Below are 22,217 nucleotides of genomic sequence, written 5' to 3'. Positions count from 1 at the left end.
TTAAGTTTTGATCTTTAGTGCGTTTAGGCTAATCTTTAAACAAATGAAGTTGCTTTTAATTCAGTGATTTGTGATATTTCACTGATGAAATCACGAATACATATATATAACGTAATAAATTATCCATTATTGTGTTTATTCACTTTTGTTGTTAATAGTGCAATATTCAAGAATCGAAAAAAACTCATACGAAGCAATTTAAATCCTCTATAACAGTATTAGTAAAGTCCAATTACTTAAAAATATGTGGCACGTAAGAGAAGAATGAATGAAAATAGCCGTGGACAATTTGCCTCATAATACTTATGCATCTCTCTGTTACTTCCTCTTTCCACCAGGATTCGTTTTCGAAATTACATATTTTATTGAACACTACATTACAAACTGTCATCTTTTTGTATAAATACATGAATTACAATGCCTTTTGTAGTATCATTTTATTTCGGAAGTCGAAGTGTTATCTGAGCCAACAAGCAGTGGCCTTCAAAAGAGAGGAGGGGTATATGGGAGGTAACAAACCCTCTTTTTCACTCCTAAAATATATAGTGTACATGAAAATACGGTACAATAGGCCATGTTAAAGACATATTTAAATTCGTACAAGCTGAAGGCAATCGCCTTTTCTTCATTATTTATGTATGTTAGTTTTTATTTTTCAATCTTGAGTCGTTTTGAGTCGAGACATACGCGCGACCTTATGTACAGTAATTACAGTAGTATACAGTGGGATTCACTAGTATTGCTCGGCAAATTGTACTTGACTATTTTCATTAATTTTTCTCTTACATCCTACTTTTTTAAGTGATGGATTTTTATGTATGCTGGTGCAGAAGTTGTCAACAGATTGTTTTGAGTTTCTTTTTAAATTCTTGAAGCTCTTATTGGATCAAATAAAGTGCACGAACATGGTGATGGACAATTTGCACGGCAATTCTCATGGATCCCACTGTATAGTAACGTCATACATAGCACAGCCAACACTATTATTACGTTCTTCCTCCTCACCTGTTCAAGGAATACAAAAAGCTATTTCATTGCGGGATTGGCATGAACTAACATGTAGGCACACGCACTAACATATTCTGTTTCCGTGTTTGTATTGTGTCTGGAAAATTTATCGGAAATGTTAGATGTGTTTGAGGCACCAGTGCTCGAAGTGGTGGGGATGCTATCCCCCCAGATTTAGTAATCGAATATATATTGATTACAAGGCTGGATTTTTCCCGACATTGCCCCCGCATAAAGCGGCTCTGGGGCTCACCCAGCCTCAAATCATTGGGTAACTGGGGGTGACCCTGGGGGGGATAAAGACGGCCGGAGTGTGGTGCTGATCACATCACCTCCAAAATGTCTGAGATCGAGAATGTGTGGGGCTTACCTCCACATCCCCATAATGTGCCTTCATGGCACTGTGCTATGTTCACAGGGAACTTTAGCTATGACAAAGAAGTACCCTGTAATATCATTTATCTTCTGTAATTGTTTTTCATATTTCTGCTTTTTCTTTTCGAAACTTGTTTTAAAATTACATTTTTCTTTCGACCAACCACACACACAGTCGAGGTTCGTTTACATTTTTAATACGATTAAATCTTGCAGTTTTGTTTGTGATCTGTTCTATTTATATCTAGTGTTGTCTACAGTAAGAACATAACATTATATATTGAGTTATTTTTTCAATGATACACGTCAAGATTAAATGCTTCACTACATTTGATGATTCTGTTCTTCAATGCCGTATCTAATTAAACTTCCTTCCAGTGTCTGTATTTTTAATATCTGTAACAAGATAGAGACGAACGAATTACAAAATAACGTACTGTAGAGTGTAATACATAATATACAATACTATATGATCAAGGAACGTCAGAGCTTTTGCGTTTCCTTGTGTTCAATCTTTCACTAGTTTCACCTTATTCATCCTCATCGCCGCGATGAAACTAAAGCTGTAAGAAAGCGAAATTGTAAAGAAACTAACAAAACGTGTGATCCTTTGTTTGATTGATTTTGATTGATTGAATTGTTGTTTTAAGTCCACTTTATGCACAGTAAGGCTAATTGGGACTGGACTTACAGTTTAAAGTGGGGTCCGAACCACTATTCCAAGTGCCTCCACCGGGTATCGAGCCCGGGACAACTTGTTTAAAAGGCAACAACGCTACCACTGAGCCATCGCGTAGGGATCCTGGGTTCGAGTCCTGTATAAATCTGTATCTTTGTTTATTCCACTATATATTCAAAACTGTTAAAATTCATCTTCAACATAAAACGTTAAATTAAGAATAAATATTAGTTTGAAGACCTGTTTTCTCTAAAAGGGAAAAGTTTTCACGTTCTCTGGTAGACTGGTGAAGCTAATAAAAAAGAAGAGTGTTGGTAGGTTCGGAAATAAAATTCGGGAGATGGGCTTCACAGTGCCATTTTTTTTCACAAAAGGCACACCAGTATATATTATATTAGTTATCATATCAGTAATGACAATTTATAACGTATACAAATGTGTATATGTAAATCTCAATTTTATTCACAATTTCTCCAGGAAGCAATTGTTTCTGTTTCCTCATTTCTGGAATAATAGACCATCATTACCAACTAATTTTCGACACTTGAATATTTTTAATGAAGTACCATTCAAAAATTTTCGATACCTTACTTGAATGCAGTACATTCAAAATTTTCCAACTGTTCAGAATCTCAAAAATTAGAAAATGATTTCCCGAAATCGAACGTCCAAATTTAACGATCCCGCATACATTTGGTGATTTGCAAGAACTTGAAAATGTGTGATATGGCATTTCTCGTTCCTTGCAGTGAAAAATTAAACTAGTTTTCACCTTTTCCCTTAGAGCTAGTGCAATTTTCATTGAGTGCGTATAAAGTTTTAAGACAATTTTTCGCTACTGTAGATACTGTAGTCAGCTGTTTGTATAACAATTCCACTCCATATTTAGGTAATTGAATGAGAGTTTTGCGATTTAATGGTGGGAATATGTAAAAGTGGACAGAAAATGAAATGCGGAGGCAGAGAGACTATATAAATATGGGCTAAAAGAACATTTATTTAAGCAGTTTCTTGTGTTTGCTGGGAGGAGGAGTGTCGACTGGGGGGTACACGGCCCTTGTCCTCCCTCTGGTGTTGTCATTAAAGTGGTCAAGGAAAGCTATTTTATATGCTTTATTTTTAGTACTGCTATTTCACATATTCCTTGGGGGTTTAAACCAAGAATCCAGTGTTGTTGGGCGTTTTATTGTGTTTTTACGTTTGTTTTTCATCCATTTCCCATTCAACTTCATCGTTACGATTGACATAGAGAGGTAGAAAGTGATGTGAACAAAAATATAAATGAAAACCAGACAAACAATGCTCAAATTGGCGTGCAATTCATTCAGAAAATATACGAAGAGACTATATTCCTTTTAGAATGTTTTCATACTTCAGTTTGTAAATAGAAAATGAGGAAGTAGTTACGTACCCATCTGACAGGCAAAATATCTGTCCTTGAAGCAATCAGTGTTGGCAAGTACAGGTTCTTGCCCTTTCTGATCAACGACTGCACAGTTGCCTTTCTTCTTCGGATAGTGAGCTTTCCATTTAGGAGAGCCGTCCACTTTCTTCAGGGGTTGCTTCTTCTTCATATTAGTCCACGTTCCATTAATGTTCCTGATGCTTATCCAGAAGCGAAAGTAATCTGTGAAAGAAAATTCCTTGTTGCACTTTAGAAAAAGACACATAGGTGTTGGTGTTTCCCAAATTGCCTGAGTCTCAATATGAATGTCATGAGTATTACCGTGCAAATTGTCCATCACCACGTTAGTGCACTTTATTTGACCCATTAAGAGCTTCAAGAATTAAAAGAAAACTCCAGACAAGCTGTTGACAACTTCTGCACCAGCATACATAAAAATCCATCACTTAAAAACACATAGGATGTAAGAGGAAAATTAATGAAAATAGTCATGGACAATTTGCCGAGCAATACTAGTGGATCCCACTGTACGTACAGCGTGTCCTAGAAGTCCCTATACCCCTACTTTCATGTATCATGTCGCGGCTGTGTTGAAAATTGGCCGATATTTTTTAATTTTGAACTTTACATTCGCTTTACACTCACAGGACAATTGGTAGTGAACTAATTCAACCGGTTGATAAAAAGTCTTAGGACGTTCATGATTTTAGAGGTTTAATATTATTAGAATATTTAAAAACACGTATGTTAGATAAAATAGATAAATAAACACATATGTTATAATAAATATAAATATTTAAGTGTGACTCGGATTAACTTGGGGATCGAGAGTCACTGGGATATAGCAAATGACAAAACGAGAAGTTTGAAGTTCATAATTACTGTAAAAGGGCCCGCCCCGGTCAATGAAGAGAAAGATGAGATATGACTGAGTGAAATGCTCTCTCCACACTTATCATACCTGTCCGCTGATCTTGCTGAGTGCTGTCCTAGACGTAGCTAACAGCTAACAAGTTCGTACTTCGACTCTGACTGACACTCCTCCGTTATCTCGGAGTGTATCGAATGAATTTGTAAGTCAACTGAGAGACCTGTCCTTCCGGACGTCATATTTTATATTCCTCTCGGACTAGAGGTTATTACTCCTCAAGTCCTCTACCGGTGAGGTGTACTTTTGTCACCTCCCGTATAACCTCAGCACAGAGGTATTGTGAAAAGCAGCGCATTCCTGGGATAAGGAGAGGCAGTCGACGGAAACGTCAGGTTAATGAACAGCGTAAAGAGAGCATTAAACAGGGGTAATATGTACTATGTAATATAATCTGGCGGTACCGGGACTTTACGGGCACCCTGTAGAATATGATAATTTTGACTTTGCCCAAATCAATTGGCAAAAAATGTATTTTTTAATACTCCTGTATAGAGTAAGCAGACGTCCTCTTTTCCGGGCATGTTCTAAATTTTAATCTTATGTCTGAAAGGCAATGCAAATACAGGTTGTTTGTAGTATGAATTTTATTACATAGAGTGTTTCAGCAAACTAAACTTTTAACGAAACCACAATACTTAGTTATCTTTCGAAAACGTGCGACTAAAAAGAATATCAATTGCCAAACAATTTACTTAAAACACCATTGTAGTCTTACGCCCGCTTTGGACAATAGCATTTCCTTAACATTTTTCTTAACATTTGTGCCATGACCAAAATGCTACCGTGTAAAGTGAGAAATATTATGGCATATTTCATGACATTTCTTAAGGATAGGCTTGGTCCGAATCATTTTTCGTATCGTAACGAATCAGAAGCGACTTCTAGGTCACGAGTGCAGTTGTAATGGCGGCCGCGTGAGATGTAAACAATGTATCACTTCACATTTTTAAAAGCCGATAACTTTTGAACCGAGAGGAATAACGTTTCGTATACAACGTTATTAGATACAAAGCAATGGCGCTGCTTCAATACATACTTTACAACGTTTACTGTACACGTATGGAAGGATATTTTAGTTGTTTCAATTGTAAACAACGTGCACTCAGCATAGATGGTGTAACTCAACGTGCCTTTCATGCTGTATATGTTATACATTGTAATCGCAAAAGCTAGCCGAAAAGTTACATGAAATGTTTCCGTGTAAAGTACTTTCTTCTATAAGATTTTTGGAAGCATTTACATAGCATTTATCCTAGCAAAATGTTAAAGGAAATGCTTTCGTCTAAACCCGGCCTAAAGTTGTCTATTCTACCATACATTTTAACCACTGAACTCTTTACAAACTAAAGAAAGGTTAATGATAAAGATGGATTATAAAAGTTCCAAATTTCTTGTTTAATATTACTGTACTTGATCCAAACTTATCAACTTACCTCCGCTATTCTTGTGGATAAATTTCAGTTCTTCTTCGTCCTCAACAGACAGCAGCGCGCCCTTGTGAGAGGTGCAAACACTCCAAGCTTCCTTCCAGGTCAACTTGGAGTTGTGGATGACGATCCGCTTGTTCTTGTACCGAAAATCCAATTGTTTTGGACCTGCGCCTTCTGTTATTTAAGAGGGAAATATTACAAAAGTTGTTATATGGTTATACAAGTTAAACTTGGCGCTGCTGCGAAGTAAGGGGTCTTGTGTTCGAATCTTCTTTGCGATTGTGGTTCAGTGGCGTTAACAGAGAATTTTGTTCTCTCTTTTCTCTTCGTTGCTTCCCTTGTCTACTAGAGGCCTCCCCGATGGTGCATTGGTAGCGTCGTCGCCTTGTAATCGAGGGGTCTCGGGTTCGAAACTCTGTGGAGGCATATAGTAGTTCGGATCCCACTTTAAACTGTAGTTCCAGTCCCCATTAGCCTTGCTGTGTATAAAGTGGAGTTAAAACACCTAATCAAAAACCTTGTCCACTATTTATTTCATTGTCTTTCTTTCTTCCTTGCTCTACTTTTCTTTGTATTGTGTCTTTCCCTCTTCTCTGCTTTCTTTTGTTATTTTTTATCATTCTTCCCTGTTTCTGGTTCCTTCTCTATTTATCCGGGTTCGAATCCCGGCCTGCGTCCGTTCATAACTTTCATTGTTATTACTCATCCTCATCGTCGCGATGTCATAAGTGGCAGAAAAGCGACTCTAAATAACAAAATATGAAATCAAATCAAATTCTCTATTTTCCTCGTGTGCACGTTTGGCTTGAGTTTCATAGTCCAATTTATGTACAGATAGGCTAATCGAGACAGGACTTACTTTTAAATAGGGGGTACGAACCATTATGTACCTCCACCGGATATCGAACCTGGAAATCCTTCACGATGTTACCACTAGGCTGTCGGGGATCCCACCTTGTATACAAGCGCGCGCGTATGCGTTTGTGTGTGTGTGTGTGAGAGAGAGAGATAGAGAGATTCTTGCTTCCCAATTAATAATTATGAAAATTTGCCAAACAGTCTTTGAATGTTCAGGAGGTTGTTTCAGACTATTTTAGTGATAATGCCAGCGTTGTATATCTTCATTCATAATTCAACCTAATCATACTGATTAACATAAGTTATCAAAGCGACGGAACATAAGTAAAATAAATACAACCTTAGTGACAATGAAGTTCGACCAGTCACAAATATAGGAGTGCGTTGTGAAAGAAGGAGAACACATGCATATGCTGAACATATTTTATTCATCAGGCTACATGGAACAAAGGAAAACATAAATTTCCGCTGCAACGCAGCAATGTATGGTGTCCACACAAAATAAAACATTTTCGTCCATCTACACGTGACATTGAAGTTCGACCACTGTTAGAGGGGATCCTGTTTACCATGGTGTGACGCCGCCCCGTCGGCGAATAACTGTGGCAATGCGTCGGGGCATGCTGCGGACGAGTCGTTCAAGGTATTCCACATCGATGCGGTGCCATTCCTCCTGCAGGCAGGCGATAAGAGCAGCCACTGTCGTGGGTCCCCTCTGTTGCACACGTCGCTTAAGAACACGCCACACATTCTCAATGGGCGAGAGGTCGGGACTCGATGGTGGCCATGGCAGAGTTCGCACGTGATGGCGAGTCAACCATTCTCTTGTCAGCCGCGCTGTATGAGGCCTGGCATTGTCGTGTTGAAAGATGAGACGCCGCCTGTGGAACAGGTGCATTCACACTGTGGGAAGATGCCGCTCCAGTATACGTGTAAAGGCGTGTGCATTCACAATGCCCTCACAGACGTGTAGTGGGCCAACCCCAGATGCCGTCATGCATCCCCATACCATCACTGACGCAGGTTTCTGTACCCGACCTGCGTAACATTTTGCTTCATTCTGTTCCTCCTTCCGACAAATGACTGTTTTCCGTATTTTCCCGTACACAACATTGAAAATGGATTCGTCCGTCCACAAAACCCTGTTCCACTGCCGAAATGTCCATCCCCGGTACATTGGTGCCCACCGTAGTCGATTGCCTTTGTTCAACATGGAAAGGAAGAGTTTACGTTTCGCCTTGTACACTCGGTAACCGCATCGCTGTAGGTAACGGCGAATGGTTCTGGTTGACACTTCAATGCGAAAGCGTTCTCGAGTCCACAGTCGTAATTCGGCCACAGAAACATGATTGTTGGTCTGGATATAGCGCCTAAATATCCGTAGGTCACGCACGCTCAGCAGGCGTTTTCGACCGGGGGCCTTACCTGGCTCTGTAGTACCCGTATTTTGGTGGTGTTTGATGATGCAGTGGACGGTTGACTTGGGTAAGTTCAGTTGGCGCCCTATTTCCCGTTCACTGAGTCCATCCCGTTGCAACTCCACCACTCTTCTCCTCACGGTGTTGTCAATAGGTTTGCCCCTGGCCATGGTGATGATGCACTGCGGTTCCTCGGTGCACAGCACGCGCTTATATACGGCGGACTCCCTTATCGTGTCCGTGACGTCATGCTTCCGTCGAATGCGCCACTATCTGGAATTTTACCGTATGGGTCTGGTGCCTGCTCGAAGTTCAATGTTACGCGTATAGTTCCACGTTTTCGTTCTTTACGTGACCTTGGGTGCAGCATGCTGGGATCACGATTCTTGCCTGCTCACACGCCTCCCCTTACACACATGCGTCACTTCTGCGGGTCACCCATTCCACCGCCTATGCCTCTGTGCATTTAATCACGTATTCCTTTCTGGTCGAACTTCATTGTCACGAAGGTTGTATTTTAGTTGCTCTTTCATAGTAAGGATGCACTAATATGAAATGTAAAACTAGTATCAATAACGCATCTCTGATAAAAAAATGACAAACGACAGTAATAGCATAACAATACTATAGAAGAAATCGTATTCGAGACATGATAATATTAGAGTTGCTTTACCTCGTTCACATATGTATCTTTGTTCGACATCGCAGTATTCTCCGTACAAGGCAGGAATATCATATTCCCATCTGTCCAGGTTGAGACAGCTCATCCTCTCACTGTTGTCGTCGTCCGCCCATGGGGGGAAGCTGCTGCCCTTTGATCTCGGAGGAATCGGCTGTTTGTTGGACACCCACGACCACTTCCCTGTCTTCTGCATCCTCCCACCTAGCCACACGTGCTTGATTTCTACAATTAAAGACAATTTTTTAGGGAGCTATCGGACCGATCGTCTACCGGCAAATCAAGACTTCTCTTGGTATCACACTATTCTAACTTGACAGGATTAATGAACCATATTATAGACGTAATTTAACAGCAAAATTGGCTTTAGTATTTAACAAAATACAGAACACTGATATATAGTATCAGACTGGAAGTAATAGGCATATTATTGAAGCTGCGCATCTTGCTTGAATTGTGACCCAATGATGACATTTTGCCTATTATGTATTAATGAAAAGTATGTAATAGTGGAAACCATAGGCATTTATTGAAAGAAAAAAAGTTTGGCCAACATACGGTTTTTCTACTTGAAGTTGCTCTATTGGTGAAAGGATATTAGTTTTCAGGCTGGTTACTGTATGTCTATGGTGAAAAACATTGCAAAGACATTGGATATAGAGACCGTGTTTAACTTATTACTTAATTCTAACCAAAGAAGTTTAGATTATAATAGTGATAATAATAATAATAAACACTGAGCTATAGGCAAGATAACTATCTTGTTATCGTGCATTTATCATAATTTTCTCGTCCTATTTTTGTCTCAAACTCATTGATACTTGAGTGTTGAACAGATTCATCAATACTGAAGTAAAATGAAGACCAAATTGGCAGATTACGATATTGAAACCAAATGAATAAATGTAAGCAACCTGGTGTAGAATTTCCCATGATGGCCATTAGGAATTGGACCTCTTCATTGTTGTCGAGTCTCACGAGGTAGCTGTGCGTGGCGTCTTCACATTCTTCGTTCGCCTCCTCCCACGTGGTCGGATTGAAGTAGATGGCGTAGGTGTGGTCCTCGTATGTGTAAGAAGTTTTTGTCTCGCCTGGGAACTGCTCTTCATTTGCTGCAAATAAAAATGTAAAGAGGTTATTGCATATGTACAAATAGACAGTCCAACAACGGCAAGTTCTAATTAGTATGCTCTCTGTGCCATTATGAAGGTCAGGCTTATTTTGGCTAGTTTAATTGACATTATTGGTTGGCGAGGCTCAGCTGTCCACCACCTAATTAGCATAATATATGTTTAGTTGGATGAGTTTAGGCCACGATAGATGAGAGCACAATTCTAGTGTATTCGAAATAAACAACAAGTCAAACTGCGATTTTCTGTTGCTCCATTTAAGTCACATTCAATCTATTTACTAACTGACTAACTCTCTAGACTTCTTGAACACGAAGGCTCATGGCTGCAGCAACACAGGCCTCCCATCTGTCCCTATCCTGAGCAAGATCTGTATACTCTTTTCCATCCCTACCAATTTCCTTTAGGTTCATCTCAACATTATCCTTCCATCTTCATCTTGGTCTTCCTACAGGTCTCTTACCATCAGGTTTCCCAACAAGAATCCTGTAAACTCCTCTTTCCTCTCCCATTCGTGCCACATGGCCTGCCCACCTAAGTCTTCTTGATTTAATCACTCTAATAATATCTGGACATGAATACAAATTATGTAGTTCTAAATTATGTAACCTTCTCCACTCACCTGTCTCCTTATACCATTTAGGTCCAAATATTTTCCTAAGGATCTTATTTTCAAAAACTCTCAATTTATGTTCCTCTTTCAATGTAAGGGACCAAGTTTAACATCCATATAATATTACAGGCAAAATTACTGTTTTGTATATTTTAACTTTTAGTTGCTTAGATATTAAACGAGAAGACAAAAGTTTATGGAGAGAGAAGCAACATGCATTTCCTGAATTAAGCCTGCTTTTTATTTCCTCTTTAATATAATTTTCATTTGTTAGTATTACTCCTAAGTATTGAATCTATTAAATAAAAACATTATAATTTCATATTGGGCATGTGTAAAGATTATTAACAGTGATGATCCAACATTTATCTCGTGCCTGTAATGTTTCTTATTAACACTACGTAAATAACAGCCTGTTGTAAAATTTTGTTTTTTGACTTAAGTGTTTTTTTCTAACACCCTATAATTGGTCTAGACTAGATATAAATGGGTTCAATTGCACCTACGAGTTGACCTAGAACACTTTTAATTTAAGTTTATTTACATATTATTTAGTTTTTATATTAATGTATTGTTTCAGCTAGCTCATGCTACCACAAATTCCCACATATCAATATCGAACAATATTTGAAGTGATGGAAATATACCTAGGTACATGTAAAGCCTGTTCGGCGAAAGAATAAATTTCAAAATTCTATTTTTGTCTTTTCCGTCAAAAGCCAGGGAGAGAGGATCACATGAACTGCTGAACCAATCGGCTTGGTCCAGTTGTCGTTGTGAGATGAAATTCTTGCGCCAAATTTTTCGAGTCGTTTTCCAAACAGGTGGCAACCTCAACAAGGCCAAGCACGGCGAAGCCTAATGGTTGCCGCCGCGTAGCAGGTCTCCGATCCCCTGCCTGTTCCCGAAATACGAGCGAAGGGTGCAGCAGAAGGTGTCGTGTGCGACTGGCCAAAAGCAGGCATGTAGCAACACCTACCTCATTCCCCCCCTTGAAAGTTCCACAACTGGGGCCAAGAATCTGTGTTCCGTATGATTCTGGCTTTAGTTAAAATTACCAATACTAAGTTACTTTCACAATTACTATATTCTGGATAAAACCATGAAATAAAACTCTTAGAACGTGATACCTTTAAGAACTAGAAGCGAGCTGTTCTTTTCTCACCACTAAGGAACGTCTCATATTAAAATTAATTTTCCTTAAGTTACAATAAATCTAAATTATGTTCCGCAACACTCCACCCTTACCGGGCCGCTTCTGGCAGGAAAAACCCAAATAAACAACTAAATAGGTTCGTTAGTCCTGGGTTCCCATCCCGTTCCTCACCAGAGCGCTCGGAACCAAAGAATCAATCACAGGCAAGAACTTACTGAATTAATGTTGCAGGGTGATTGCTGAAAACTCGCAGAAATGGGCTTTATACATTTATTTACAATTCAACAAAACAAGGCTCGGTTCTTCCAATAATTCTCTAATTTACATTATTTACATTCCTCTAACTTGAGCCCCACGGCAGAACTGCCAAGTGGAAGCTAAGCATCGGCAGAACTGCCTCGGGATGATTTTTCTCAAGGAGGCCACTGGAGCCCAAAGATCGCTCTCCCTTCTGCTATCCAGTTCATAAACACACTCTCTCTGTCCTCTGTCAGGGCATCCCCCATGGCGCAGTGGTAGCGTCATTGCCTTGTAATCAAGGGGTCCCGGGTTCGATACCCGGTGGAGGCACAAGTGGTTCGGATCCCACTTTAAACTGTAGGTCCAGTCCCGATTAGCCTTACTGCGCATAAAGTGGACTTAAAACACCAAATCAAACAAATCAAACAAACAATCTGTCCTCTGTCAGAGGCCATATTTATACTTCCTCCCGCGTCGCATGGGGGAGCGCTGAAAGTTCAAACCTTATTGGCTCATTTAAACTACACGGAACCATGGAAGAAACCCAAGCATACAAAATCATAGACAATCACAAAAAAGAAACAAAAAACAAATACTGTTTGTAACAATTATGATGTATTTCTAATGATTTAGATAATTCAAATCTTTATTGTTATTAACTAAACGTAGAAAAACAGCTATCTTTCTGATTAGAAGTGTGTTTTGAATGGGAAGTGTTGCGAGTGAATACTGTGAACATTTACTACGACATGTGGAAAACCATCAATGTTATTGTAAACTGAAAAGTGACATTAAGAAAACAATTTTGAAATATTTCATTCTGGAAATACCTAGGTATGAGTGTGTTCAAAGATTTGGGTGAAACCATTCAATAAATATTTCATATTTAGTAACCGACGAGATTAAATAGTTTACCAAATGCAAAAAAATTGGCCATATCTCACAAAGATAAGCCTTAAATGAAATGGCAAATAGAGACAAATTTTAGTGTTAATAAAAAGAAAATAAGACTTACCTTTGTGAGATATGACCAAATTTCACTTGCTTTACCCTCCAAATTGCCGCCGCTGACCGAGGGTAAAGCAAAATAGAAACAAAGCAGTCTGTACGAACCCTTAACCCCTATTTCATTTGGAGCCGGAAAGCCTAGCCTTGTTGTTTCATCGGCTGAACTTAAGGTCATCGACTTTGTAGCAGTACTTACGTTCCTCGCAGATGAAGTACCTCAACTCGTCGCACGAGGCGTCGATGAAAAGAGGGATGGAGTTGAACTCGAGCTGCGTGCATTCCTTCCCCTCCCTGGATCGACTTCGCTTCCACGGCGGGTACTCCGACTTCCGGTCTCGCCTAGCTTCCTCTGGACCTGGGAGACGCTCCGCTGTGTCCATCCACAGCCAGTGGCCTTCAACATGGCGGCCACCAAGCCACACTCTGTCGTACTCTGGGAAAGGAAGTCAGTCTTGGAAGATTTATTTCTAAATGGAAATGAGTTAGTTACATTGATCAAAAGGTAACTCAGTTAAAATTACTTAGTTAAAATTACCGATACTATACTCCATGAGGCCTTAGAAAGATCGCTTCGCGGGCTTGCAGCAGACGACAATATGAGGGTGTGTCTACGAGAACCAATCAGGTCCGCGAGTGAGCGAGCCCGGTTGCCACTGCTATCTCGCTGCACCCTTCTGGAAGGGTGAGTAACCTTTGCCTCTTGCTACCTCGGCCTGTTTGTTCGGCTGAGGAGCAGACGACACGAGAATATCGGCAATAGTGTGCGAGCGACGTCTGCTGTTAGCCCGCGAAACGCTCTTTCTAAGGCCTCCTGCACTATAAGTTACTTTCACGATTACTTTATTCTGGATAAGACCAAAAAATAAAACTCTTAGAACGTGATGCCTTTAAGAACTAGAAGCGAGCTGATCTCACCACTAAGGAACGTCTAAATTAAAAATAATTTTCATTAAGTTACAAAAGTTACAATAAATCTAAATTTTTATGTATTTCTAATGATTTAGATAATTCTAATTTTGATTGTTATTAACTAAACGTAGGGAAAAGTAACTTTTAGTGTTGTTACTTGATCGTAAAAAGTAACTGAGGTACACTAACTAATTTTATAAAGTGTCGGAATTCAAGTTATTAAGTTTGAGAGAAACTGAATTAACAATTTAAAAATGAAAGTGAGTTACAGATGCTAATTTTAAACAGTAACTGAGTTATCACTAGGGACGTGAAGTGTTCGCTTTATTTTACCCTAAATTTCTATGTTATTTTTTACTGCAATTCGGTGTTATTTTTCGGCTTAGGGAAACATTCGGTGTTATTAATTTAAAATCGGTGTCATTTTTACATGCCTTTTTACTGTTCCTTCTACGCTTAAGATTTTCACAATAAACATTTCATTTTTAGTGGCCGAAGAGATGAAATAGTTTTCTAAATGCGAGAAATTTGGTTATTTCTCACAGAGGTAAGTCTTATTTTTTTTTACTAACACTAAAATGTGTCTATTTGTCCAGATTTTTTGCATTTGGGAAACTATTTCATCTCGTCGGTTTCTAAATATGAAATGTTTATTGAATGATTTCACACAAATCTTTGAACACACTCATATTTCCAGAATAAAATTTTTCAAAATTGTTTTCTTAAAGTCACTTTTCAGTTTACAATAACATTGATGGTTTTTCCACATGTAGTAAATGTTCACAGTATTCTTCTTGCAACACTTCCCATTCAAAACACACTTCTAAACAGAAATACATAGCATTTTATTCGCTTAATACTGTCGACAAATACTACGACATGTGGAAAGCCATCGATGTTATTGTAAACTGAAAAATGACTTTAAGAAAACATGGAATGTGCATCGTCTTGCATTTCCATTTCCTTCTGGTGGTGTATTTAGCACATAGATACAGTAGGAAACTTCCATGGAAAGTGTTTAAAATATTTGGGTATGTTAAGGAGGCAAGTTTTCGGTGTTCCTGAAAATCCTCACAGTTAATTATATTTTAGGACGACTTCAAAGGACTGTCAGTCATGTCTATGCCAAACTGCAATAAATGAAACTTGAAGATCTCTTTTTAAACTACACCAACTAGACTAGAAATAGAAAACTCATAGCGCTTCAAGTAACTCTTTTTGAAGAGAAGAAGTTTATGCGAATTTTCTAACGCATATTTCGCGGCTTTTCACGCGTTTAAGTGCAAAAATCTGTGTTATTCTGAATAAATGGCATAATTCGCGATTCCGAAACACTGAAAACTTACGTCCTAAACCTACCCAAATACATTTTAAACACTTTATTTTGCATTACTCAACTTTTGGGCGTTATCGTTAAAACGAAAACTTCACATCCCTAGCAATAACTACAGTAAACCCTCGTTAATCCGGACTAATGGGGGACTAAAACTCCGTTTATAGCAAGAAAACACCTTTATTATGTTGTATTTAAAGGGCATAGGCCTAAATACACTATAGAGTACAGTACAAAGTCTGCAGGAAACAGAATTTCATCAGTGGTTGACTGCCTTTTCTTTGGAAAGTTCTCTTGTTGACTTCTACCCACATTTAAAACCTTGCATTCTGCTTTTTATTTGCCTTTTGTCTGTCCGGATTAAGCGAAGTCCGGCTTATCAGGGTCCGGATTAACGAGATTTTACTGTAATTTCAAAGAAGTAAGTGAGTTACGGTTAATCATTTCAGAAAAGCGGGTTACACTAACTAATTAAAAATATGTTAGATGTATTTTGAGTTTTAAGTCCACTTTATGCACGGATAAGTTAAATTCCGGATCCTAACAAAAGCAACGACAGCTTATGGTTAAGAAATCGTGTGACTCCTACGGCAATAGGGATTTCTAAAGCTACTCACCGAATCTGGCGCTGAACATGTACTTGTAGACCGACCTGACGCTCCTCATTTCGTCTAGAATCGCGAGGCGAAGATTCTGATTGGTGCAAATGATATCTGCCTCCCGCCAATCAGCTAGATACTTGAAGAAGTAATACTGCTTCTTTCCAGCCAAGAACCTCACCGGAGTCACTGGAGGCTTCGAAGGCTTAACTGAAGCTGTAAAAGACCGGAGATTGAAATTAATATATACATAAATTCTTGATATTAACACGTGACACTTGTTGAGGTAAATGCATATCGTGGACCTGTTATGTACTATCCGACCGCTGAAGCCTAGGCTAGTTTGATTGGACGATTCCATACGCGAGAAGGGAGGTATGTTGAAACTTGTGCGAAACAACGCTGTAGGTTTAACATCAGTATGTTTGGTTGTTTTGCCCATTACAACTCTGTTTGATATGTTTGTGATAACTTTTGCAACTGTTAATGTATTTGAAAATTCGAGCTATAGCCTAGGCATGAGCACTTTTTTGTGGGCGTTTCTTCATCATTTTAATCAAATCGTGGTTCATCCAAGTGCTTGAAGTATGGAGGTATCCCCAACAGCTAGCAAAATTTCTGCATCCCCCCAGCTGTCACAATGTCACCATGTCAAACCATAGAAGCACCCCCCCCCCTCCCCAGCTAACTCCAACGCTCTACCAAACATCCCCCTGCTAACATTTTCCACTTCAAGCCCTGCTTCATCCTCATCGTCGACATTAGCCCAAGTGAGATTTCACACAGATGCGACACGTGACACCTGTCGCTTGAGGATTTCACCAATTGAAAGCAAGCTTGTACGGACTGTCGTGCCGCTACGGTGTGATATATTGCTGTGGCTCGTTCCCAAGCGACATGTGTACGTGTCGCTTCGGTCTAAAACCTCCTCAAGAAAATGTAAAATTACAGAACACAGAGATAAATTTCTCACGTTTGCGTTTATTGTAACAGGCGGAGTCTTGGTTCTTTGAGAGCACGCATAAGTCTACAGAAAGTACTAGCTCGCCTTCTCAATGCAATTGGCCAAGCTGCAGGTATTTCTGTGCTTGATACCGAACAACATTTGTAAACCCTTCATAATCAGATTTGCAGAAACCTGTGCCACAGACGCACCGAAATGTCTTACTGCAAGGTCAGGCTTGTAAGGTAGATATGCGCAGAATCTCGAATTTGAATGTTTGCGCACATCTAAAAAAATGTCCTAAGGTGGACGCTTCATTGTAACTATTACAGGTGAGTGTGGGATGTGCTCAGTAAGCTAGTGGCAGAGTTACTGCCTCGTATAACAAATAATCGCCAGTGTAGAATTCAGTTCAAATTTCCTTTAATATTAAAACAGCACTTACCACCTTCGCAGACGTAAGGTCTTCTAGCCAGGCAGTTCTCGTCGATGAAGATTGCAACACTGTGTTTCTTGTGATTGAGCGCGAGGCACTCCTTGCCTTTTCTTGTGGGTTCGCGCAGCCATGGCGGAAATCGTTGTGCATTCGGTGTCTCTTCGATAGTTGTGTTCGTGCCATCCCACTCCCATACGTACCCATCCTTTCCCGTGTGGCGTTTTCCTCCAATCCACACTTCTTGCATTTCTGAAAAAAAGAATTAGCAAAGATTTGCCCATTTCAAGTACTCCAGTTGTCGTGAGAAGTTTAATAAGTATTATCTTCGATTGAAAGTTCGAGTTTTTTTACCTTTAAAGTCTACTTTATGCACACATAGGCTAATCGGGGCTAAACCTACATGGTTTCCACCGGGTATCGATTCTACTGCTTTAATTACAATGCAACCGATGTTATATAGCAACAATACATAATATTCTCACATATTGCAAGTATAATATTAATAATAAAACCATTATTTTATTTTTTTATCCTTATTCCTTTCTGTATGTGATTCTAGTACTAATAGATATGATTTTGATTCTCATGTAGGCAGTGACGAAGCGTGACATTTTTAAGTAGTCATCGCAAGACTTGCCAAACGTCATGTTAAATATTTCAACCAGGGGAAGGGGAGCAATATTTCTCCACGCTAAACGCCAAGATCATGCGATATGTTATGCGATTCATATTCTAGTATCCGAGTCATAATACAGTAGAGCATCGATTATCCGAAACAATTCGGGACTGGGGGTATTCGGATAACCGATCATTTACGAAAAAAAGTTGTACCAGTGTCATAGGAACAACATAAAGCAAGGAAACAGTGATATTAAACACAAAACTGTATATATTGTGTATCACACGTCATGTACGGGAGGGGAGAGCGCTGCAGCGCCACAGCACTAGCGGCCGCTAGCGGAACTACATTTGAATTTGCCGACTGGAACACTTTCGGTTAACCGATGTTTCGGTTGATCGGTTTTCGGATAATCGATGCTCTACTGTAATATCTCACGGTGCTGTAAACGCATATCCACACTATCTCAAGAAAACGAAAAATTCTGAAATTGTTTACCATACATTTACATCCAATGAGAAGTTCCGAAAATTGGAAGAGTAAATACCTCGAAAATACAAAATTTCGGGTTGTGTTCGTAAGTGTTCGTAAATGTTCGTAACGACGTGTGAAGTGGGGATGGCCAAATCCGGTTTTCTTTTTTCCACAGAGTACATGATCGTACAATAAGGAAAAAGAAACTTTCATAATAAATTCTACTTGAAAAATGGAAAAATTGTTAATTCCTCTCTCTCCGAAATTCGGATTGCCTCAGAGTAGTAAAATTTCTGAATCGAGATTTTAAATTTTCCTGAAATCTGATATTTTTTGCCATGTCTAATGTGAAGGTAAGATATGCTAGGAAGAAGTTTCTGTCTGAGCATGTCTGTCACCTCGAGATGAAAAATATCTTGATCAGTCTTGTCATTTGTAAACGTAGTAAACACGCCGACCTCTGTGGCGGACTGGTTAGCACAGCGCTCTACGACGTCAAAGGTCCCGGGTTCGAATCATGGGTGTTTTAAGTACCCCTTCATCAATTACATTCTATCACCACTCATTCTCATGCTCCGATTAGACAAAAGTGGCACCAAAACATAAACAAAATTCACTAAATCACGTAGTAATCACAAAACAACAGGAAGTACTTCGTCTTTTGTAAAGCAAGAACGTTGTTTTTCGAACTCGATATTTCAACCGCAGGATCCAAGGAAATGAATAGCAGAAATACTATGAAGGGGAAAAAAATGGATCCATAACTGCTCTTTTTTCAGTTATATTCTCAGAACTAACCGTGGGTAAATATATGCTTTTGGTTACTTATATTTTTTTTTCTATGCACCCATTACTTTCATGTATTCTGTGTAAGTTGTGGACTTGCATGCTTTACAGTACTGGGAATAGCAGACACTCGGAGAAGTTTCATTTTGATGACGTCACAGAATCCTGCCGTGGTTGTTAACATAGGGGCTGAAAAAAAAGGTCTCTTATGACCAGAACTTCAAGAGTGGAGGAAAAGCGATCGAAGGACCTTGGATTCGCACAATTCCTGCGAAAGACCTCGCACGTCTGACACCACTGCACACTCGACAGGAAACGTAGCGGGACTGTTGGACACGGGGGTAATCCTGGGTTCTCATTTCGATGCGCTAAACTTAGCGAATCTCTTGCATATTTCTAGCCGTTTCATGGTGTCACGTGACTAATTTCGCGCAATATGCGAATATTCTGACTTATGTTTTCACTTCTCCTCTAAAATATTTAAAATGCAATATTTTTATTATTTTCCTTTGTCATCGCCGCATCTCCCGATGACCTCTGCACGTAGGTTATTTGTGTGTGTGTGTGTGAGAGAGACTATTTAGATAAGGGCCAAAGCCTACCCGTCCTCGCCCATCGTGTAGCAACGCCCGAAGAGACATAGACACCTGAGCGCCTTCATAGAATGCTACTTATTCCTTAAACGTCAGATACTTTTAATAATTTCAGAAACTTTATCTTGAGTGACATTCCATGATGACACTGAATGAGCGTTTTGAAGGTCTTACCATGTCTTCGGTCGACGATCGTGGTCACCATTTCACTCGCCTTGTATGACGTGTCCAGGGAAGCGAGTCTTCCTCCATGTGACCGACATAGGGCAGAAGCTTTCTCCCAGTAGAGTTCCCGAGGGAACAGCGTGTAGTTGGTGTCCCCGATGAAGAACACTAGCTTCTTCTGAGTTGGGACGGATCTTTCACCTGAAAGTGAATGCAAGATGAGAAATCTCAAAATCAGGTAGGGTCATAGTCCTTACCATAAGAACACACGTGTAGGGACATCAAAAGATGGAAACCATGAAGAACTCAAGTACGTACGTAGCATATAGACAGTGACTTCAGGCTAAGTGCTAGTGTCTCAATAATAAGGTCGCACTGGCCTTGCGACTATACAGTGAGTATATAGTCAGTCCATACTGTACGCGAAAGATGAGCAGACTTTTACACAATTTTAAAATTGAATTTCAAGTCCTCGGTGTTCAACTGGGTTTCCATAATGTTAATACAACTTACGTTGCAAGAATTAAAAGAGCACAATTTAACTTCTTAAAATCCGATACAAACTCATTTGTAATTTTTTAACACAATATATTTTAAAACGAATCTTCTTATATAACAAAAACGAATCGAAAACAACAACTAAAAAAGAAAATATTGACATTGATACAGCGTTCTTAATATCAATGACTCCCTGTTAATTTTATAAACATGTGTACAATAGAAACAGAAAGTAAATATTAGTTATTCGTGAATGTAGATTACAGTCACAGCTTCTGGGTGATAGAGTGGTTAGCGTAGCCTACTACAGCATCAGGTGTTCTAGTTCTAAATTCAGGATTCGTTATTGTCCCATCTATTTCATCCTTATCGTCGCAGTAACTGAGACACAATGACCAAAAATAGATGTAGTGAAGGAGCAACGGACATGGTAGATTAAACTGCTTCTGTAGGTTTTGTAAGGTCCACAACCTAGAACGTGTCATGACATGCAAGTTTTTTTTAGGTTTGTTTCCAAAATTCACAAAAACTCGCTTAAATCCCAAACCACACTCAAGAAATATTTTGTACAATTGTTAGAACAAAAAAATATATCGTAATGATTACTGAAATAGGCCAAATATACTCAGTATTTCTCACAGCGTTTGGAATTTGTTAACAACAATTTTACATTTCGGTTTCGTTTACCAAGAACATGATGTTACCATTTTACGCGGGAAACCTGGAAATGTTAAAAATGTTTCTACAGATATTTTACTATATTATACTTTCAGTATATTCTTATTGTAATATTTTTCTATATTTGGTCATGGACGTCCACAGGATATTTCCAGGCCGGGGGGTGGGGGTAAATAAGAAACAAGGCACACATTCCCCCTGTAATAGTGTTTTCCCTCTCAAAATACAAAGCTTCAGTTTTAAGTTATCTTGTTTCTGCAATGCACTTTCAATAATTAACATATGTTGATGTGGCTCAAATGGAATTATATGTGTGAAATATATAATTTTTGGTTGACTTTCATTTTCCGGCCATCCATATATTTGGTTATTTTACGTACTTTTCTATCTCTCCCTGCTTAATCGTGGTGATGAGGATGGTAATGGATGAAACGCAAGTAAACTTTACCTTATGCAAGATACGGAAGGAACTAAAACCTTTTACTTTGCTGTCGCGTAGGTTGACTTTGGAACCAACTGCTTTGTGAATTCCGGTTTTTTCATGAGCCATAGACTGCACATGGAGAGCCAATTTATTTCATATTTTCTGATAACTATGCTAAGAATTAACTTGATTCTCAGATTCGAAATTGGAATTAAACTAAATCATCTGCGAATCGTAGTGAAAAGTAGACATATTTTTCTTGGTCCAAAGTTTGAAACTATATCGATGTCGTTCTTATCATTGAATGACGTCACTTAGTATTCATTATTGCATTATTACTTACGATATGCAAAAGAGTGTAGACTTAACAGTGTTAGAAGATATACAGATATAAGAATCATTCTCCTTAATAGAAGATTCACAACAACGAACTGTCCAAGTAAACTTAGGTCATATATGAATCTCAACATCTATTAACAATTCCACATGAATGCAAAGGTACATAAAGTCTTATGAGCAGGTGAAACTGCTTCAAACAATGGAGACATTATTGAAAATCCAAGAGTGACAATGCGAAATTACACTGTAAATTGTTCTCTTGTGAATGTAGGAGAATTGCTTGCTGGCCTTTCATCGTTAATTTTATGGTTCGTTTGACTGGAGTTTATTTCTAACAGCCACGGTACGTGCTATGAACTGCATCGACTTCGCAAATAATAAATTAATACGATTTCTTTCAAGGTGACGATAGCTCTTGGATACAGAATTCCAATCCGCTGAATAACATTCAAAAATAAGTTTGTCGCCATCCCAAGGAAATGATGCTTATT

The 22,217-nt window shown here is 39.0% G+C and overlaps 1 protein-coding gene across 1 annotated transcript; it reads right to left on the bottom strand.

The window, feature by feature from the left end:
• Positions 1 to 1,527: 1,527 nt before the first annotated feature.
• LOC146004522 (C-type mannose receptor 2-like) lies at positions 1,528 to 21,884 on the bottom strand. The gene is made up of 10 exons (XM_083143402.1): positions 21,731 to 21,884; positions 19,797 to 19,988; positions 17,160 to 17,399; positions 15,790 to 15,987; positions 13,127 to 13,363; positions 9,698 to 9,895; positions 8,778 to 9,008; positions 5,832 to 6,002; positions 3,474 to 3,689; positions 1,528 to 1,779 (listed from the first exon to the last, which is right to left on the bottom strand). The coding sequence occupies exons 1-10, from the start codon at positions 21,855 to 21,857 to the stop codon at positions 1,742 to 1,744; spliced, it is 1,848 nt and encodes a 615-aa protein (XP_082999528.1). The 5' UTR covers positions 21,858 to 21,884; the 3' UTR covers positions 1,528 to 1,741.
• Between the last annotated feature and the right edge of the window lie 333 nt (positions 21,885 to 22,217).

Source organism: Lepisma saccharinum, chromosome 21, assembly GCF_977018435.1.
Source record: "Lepisma saccharinum chromosome 21, izLepSacc3.1, whole genome shotgun sequence".
NCBI lineage: Eukaryota > Metazoa > Arthropoda > Insecta > Zygentoma > Lepismatidae > Lepisma > Lepisma saccharinum.
The sequence above is the reverse complement of the archived record's forward strand: the minus strand, read 5'-3'. Positions and strand labels throughout refer to the sequence as shown.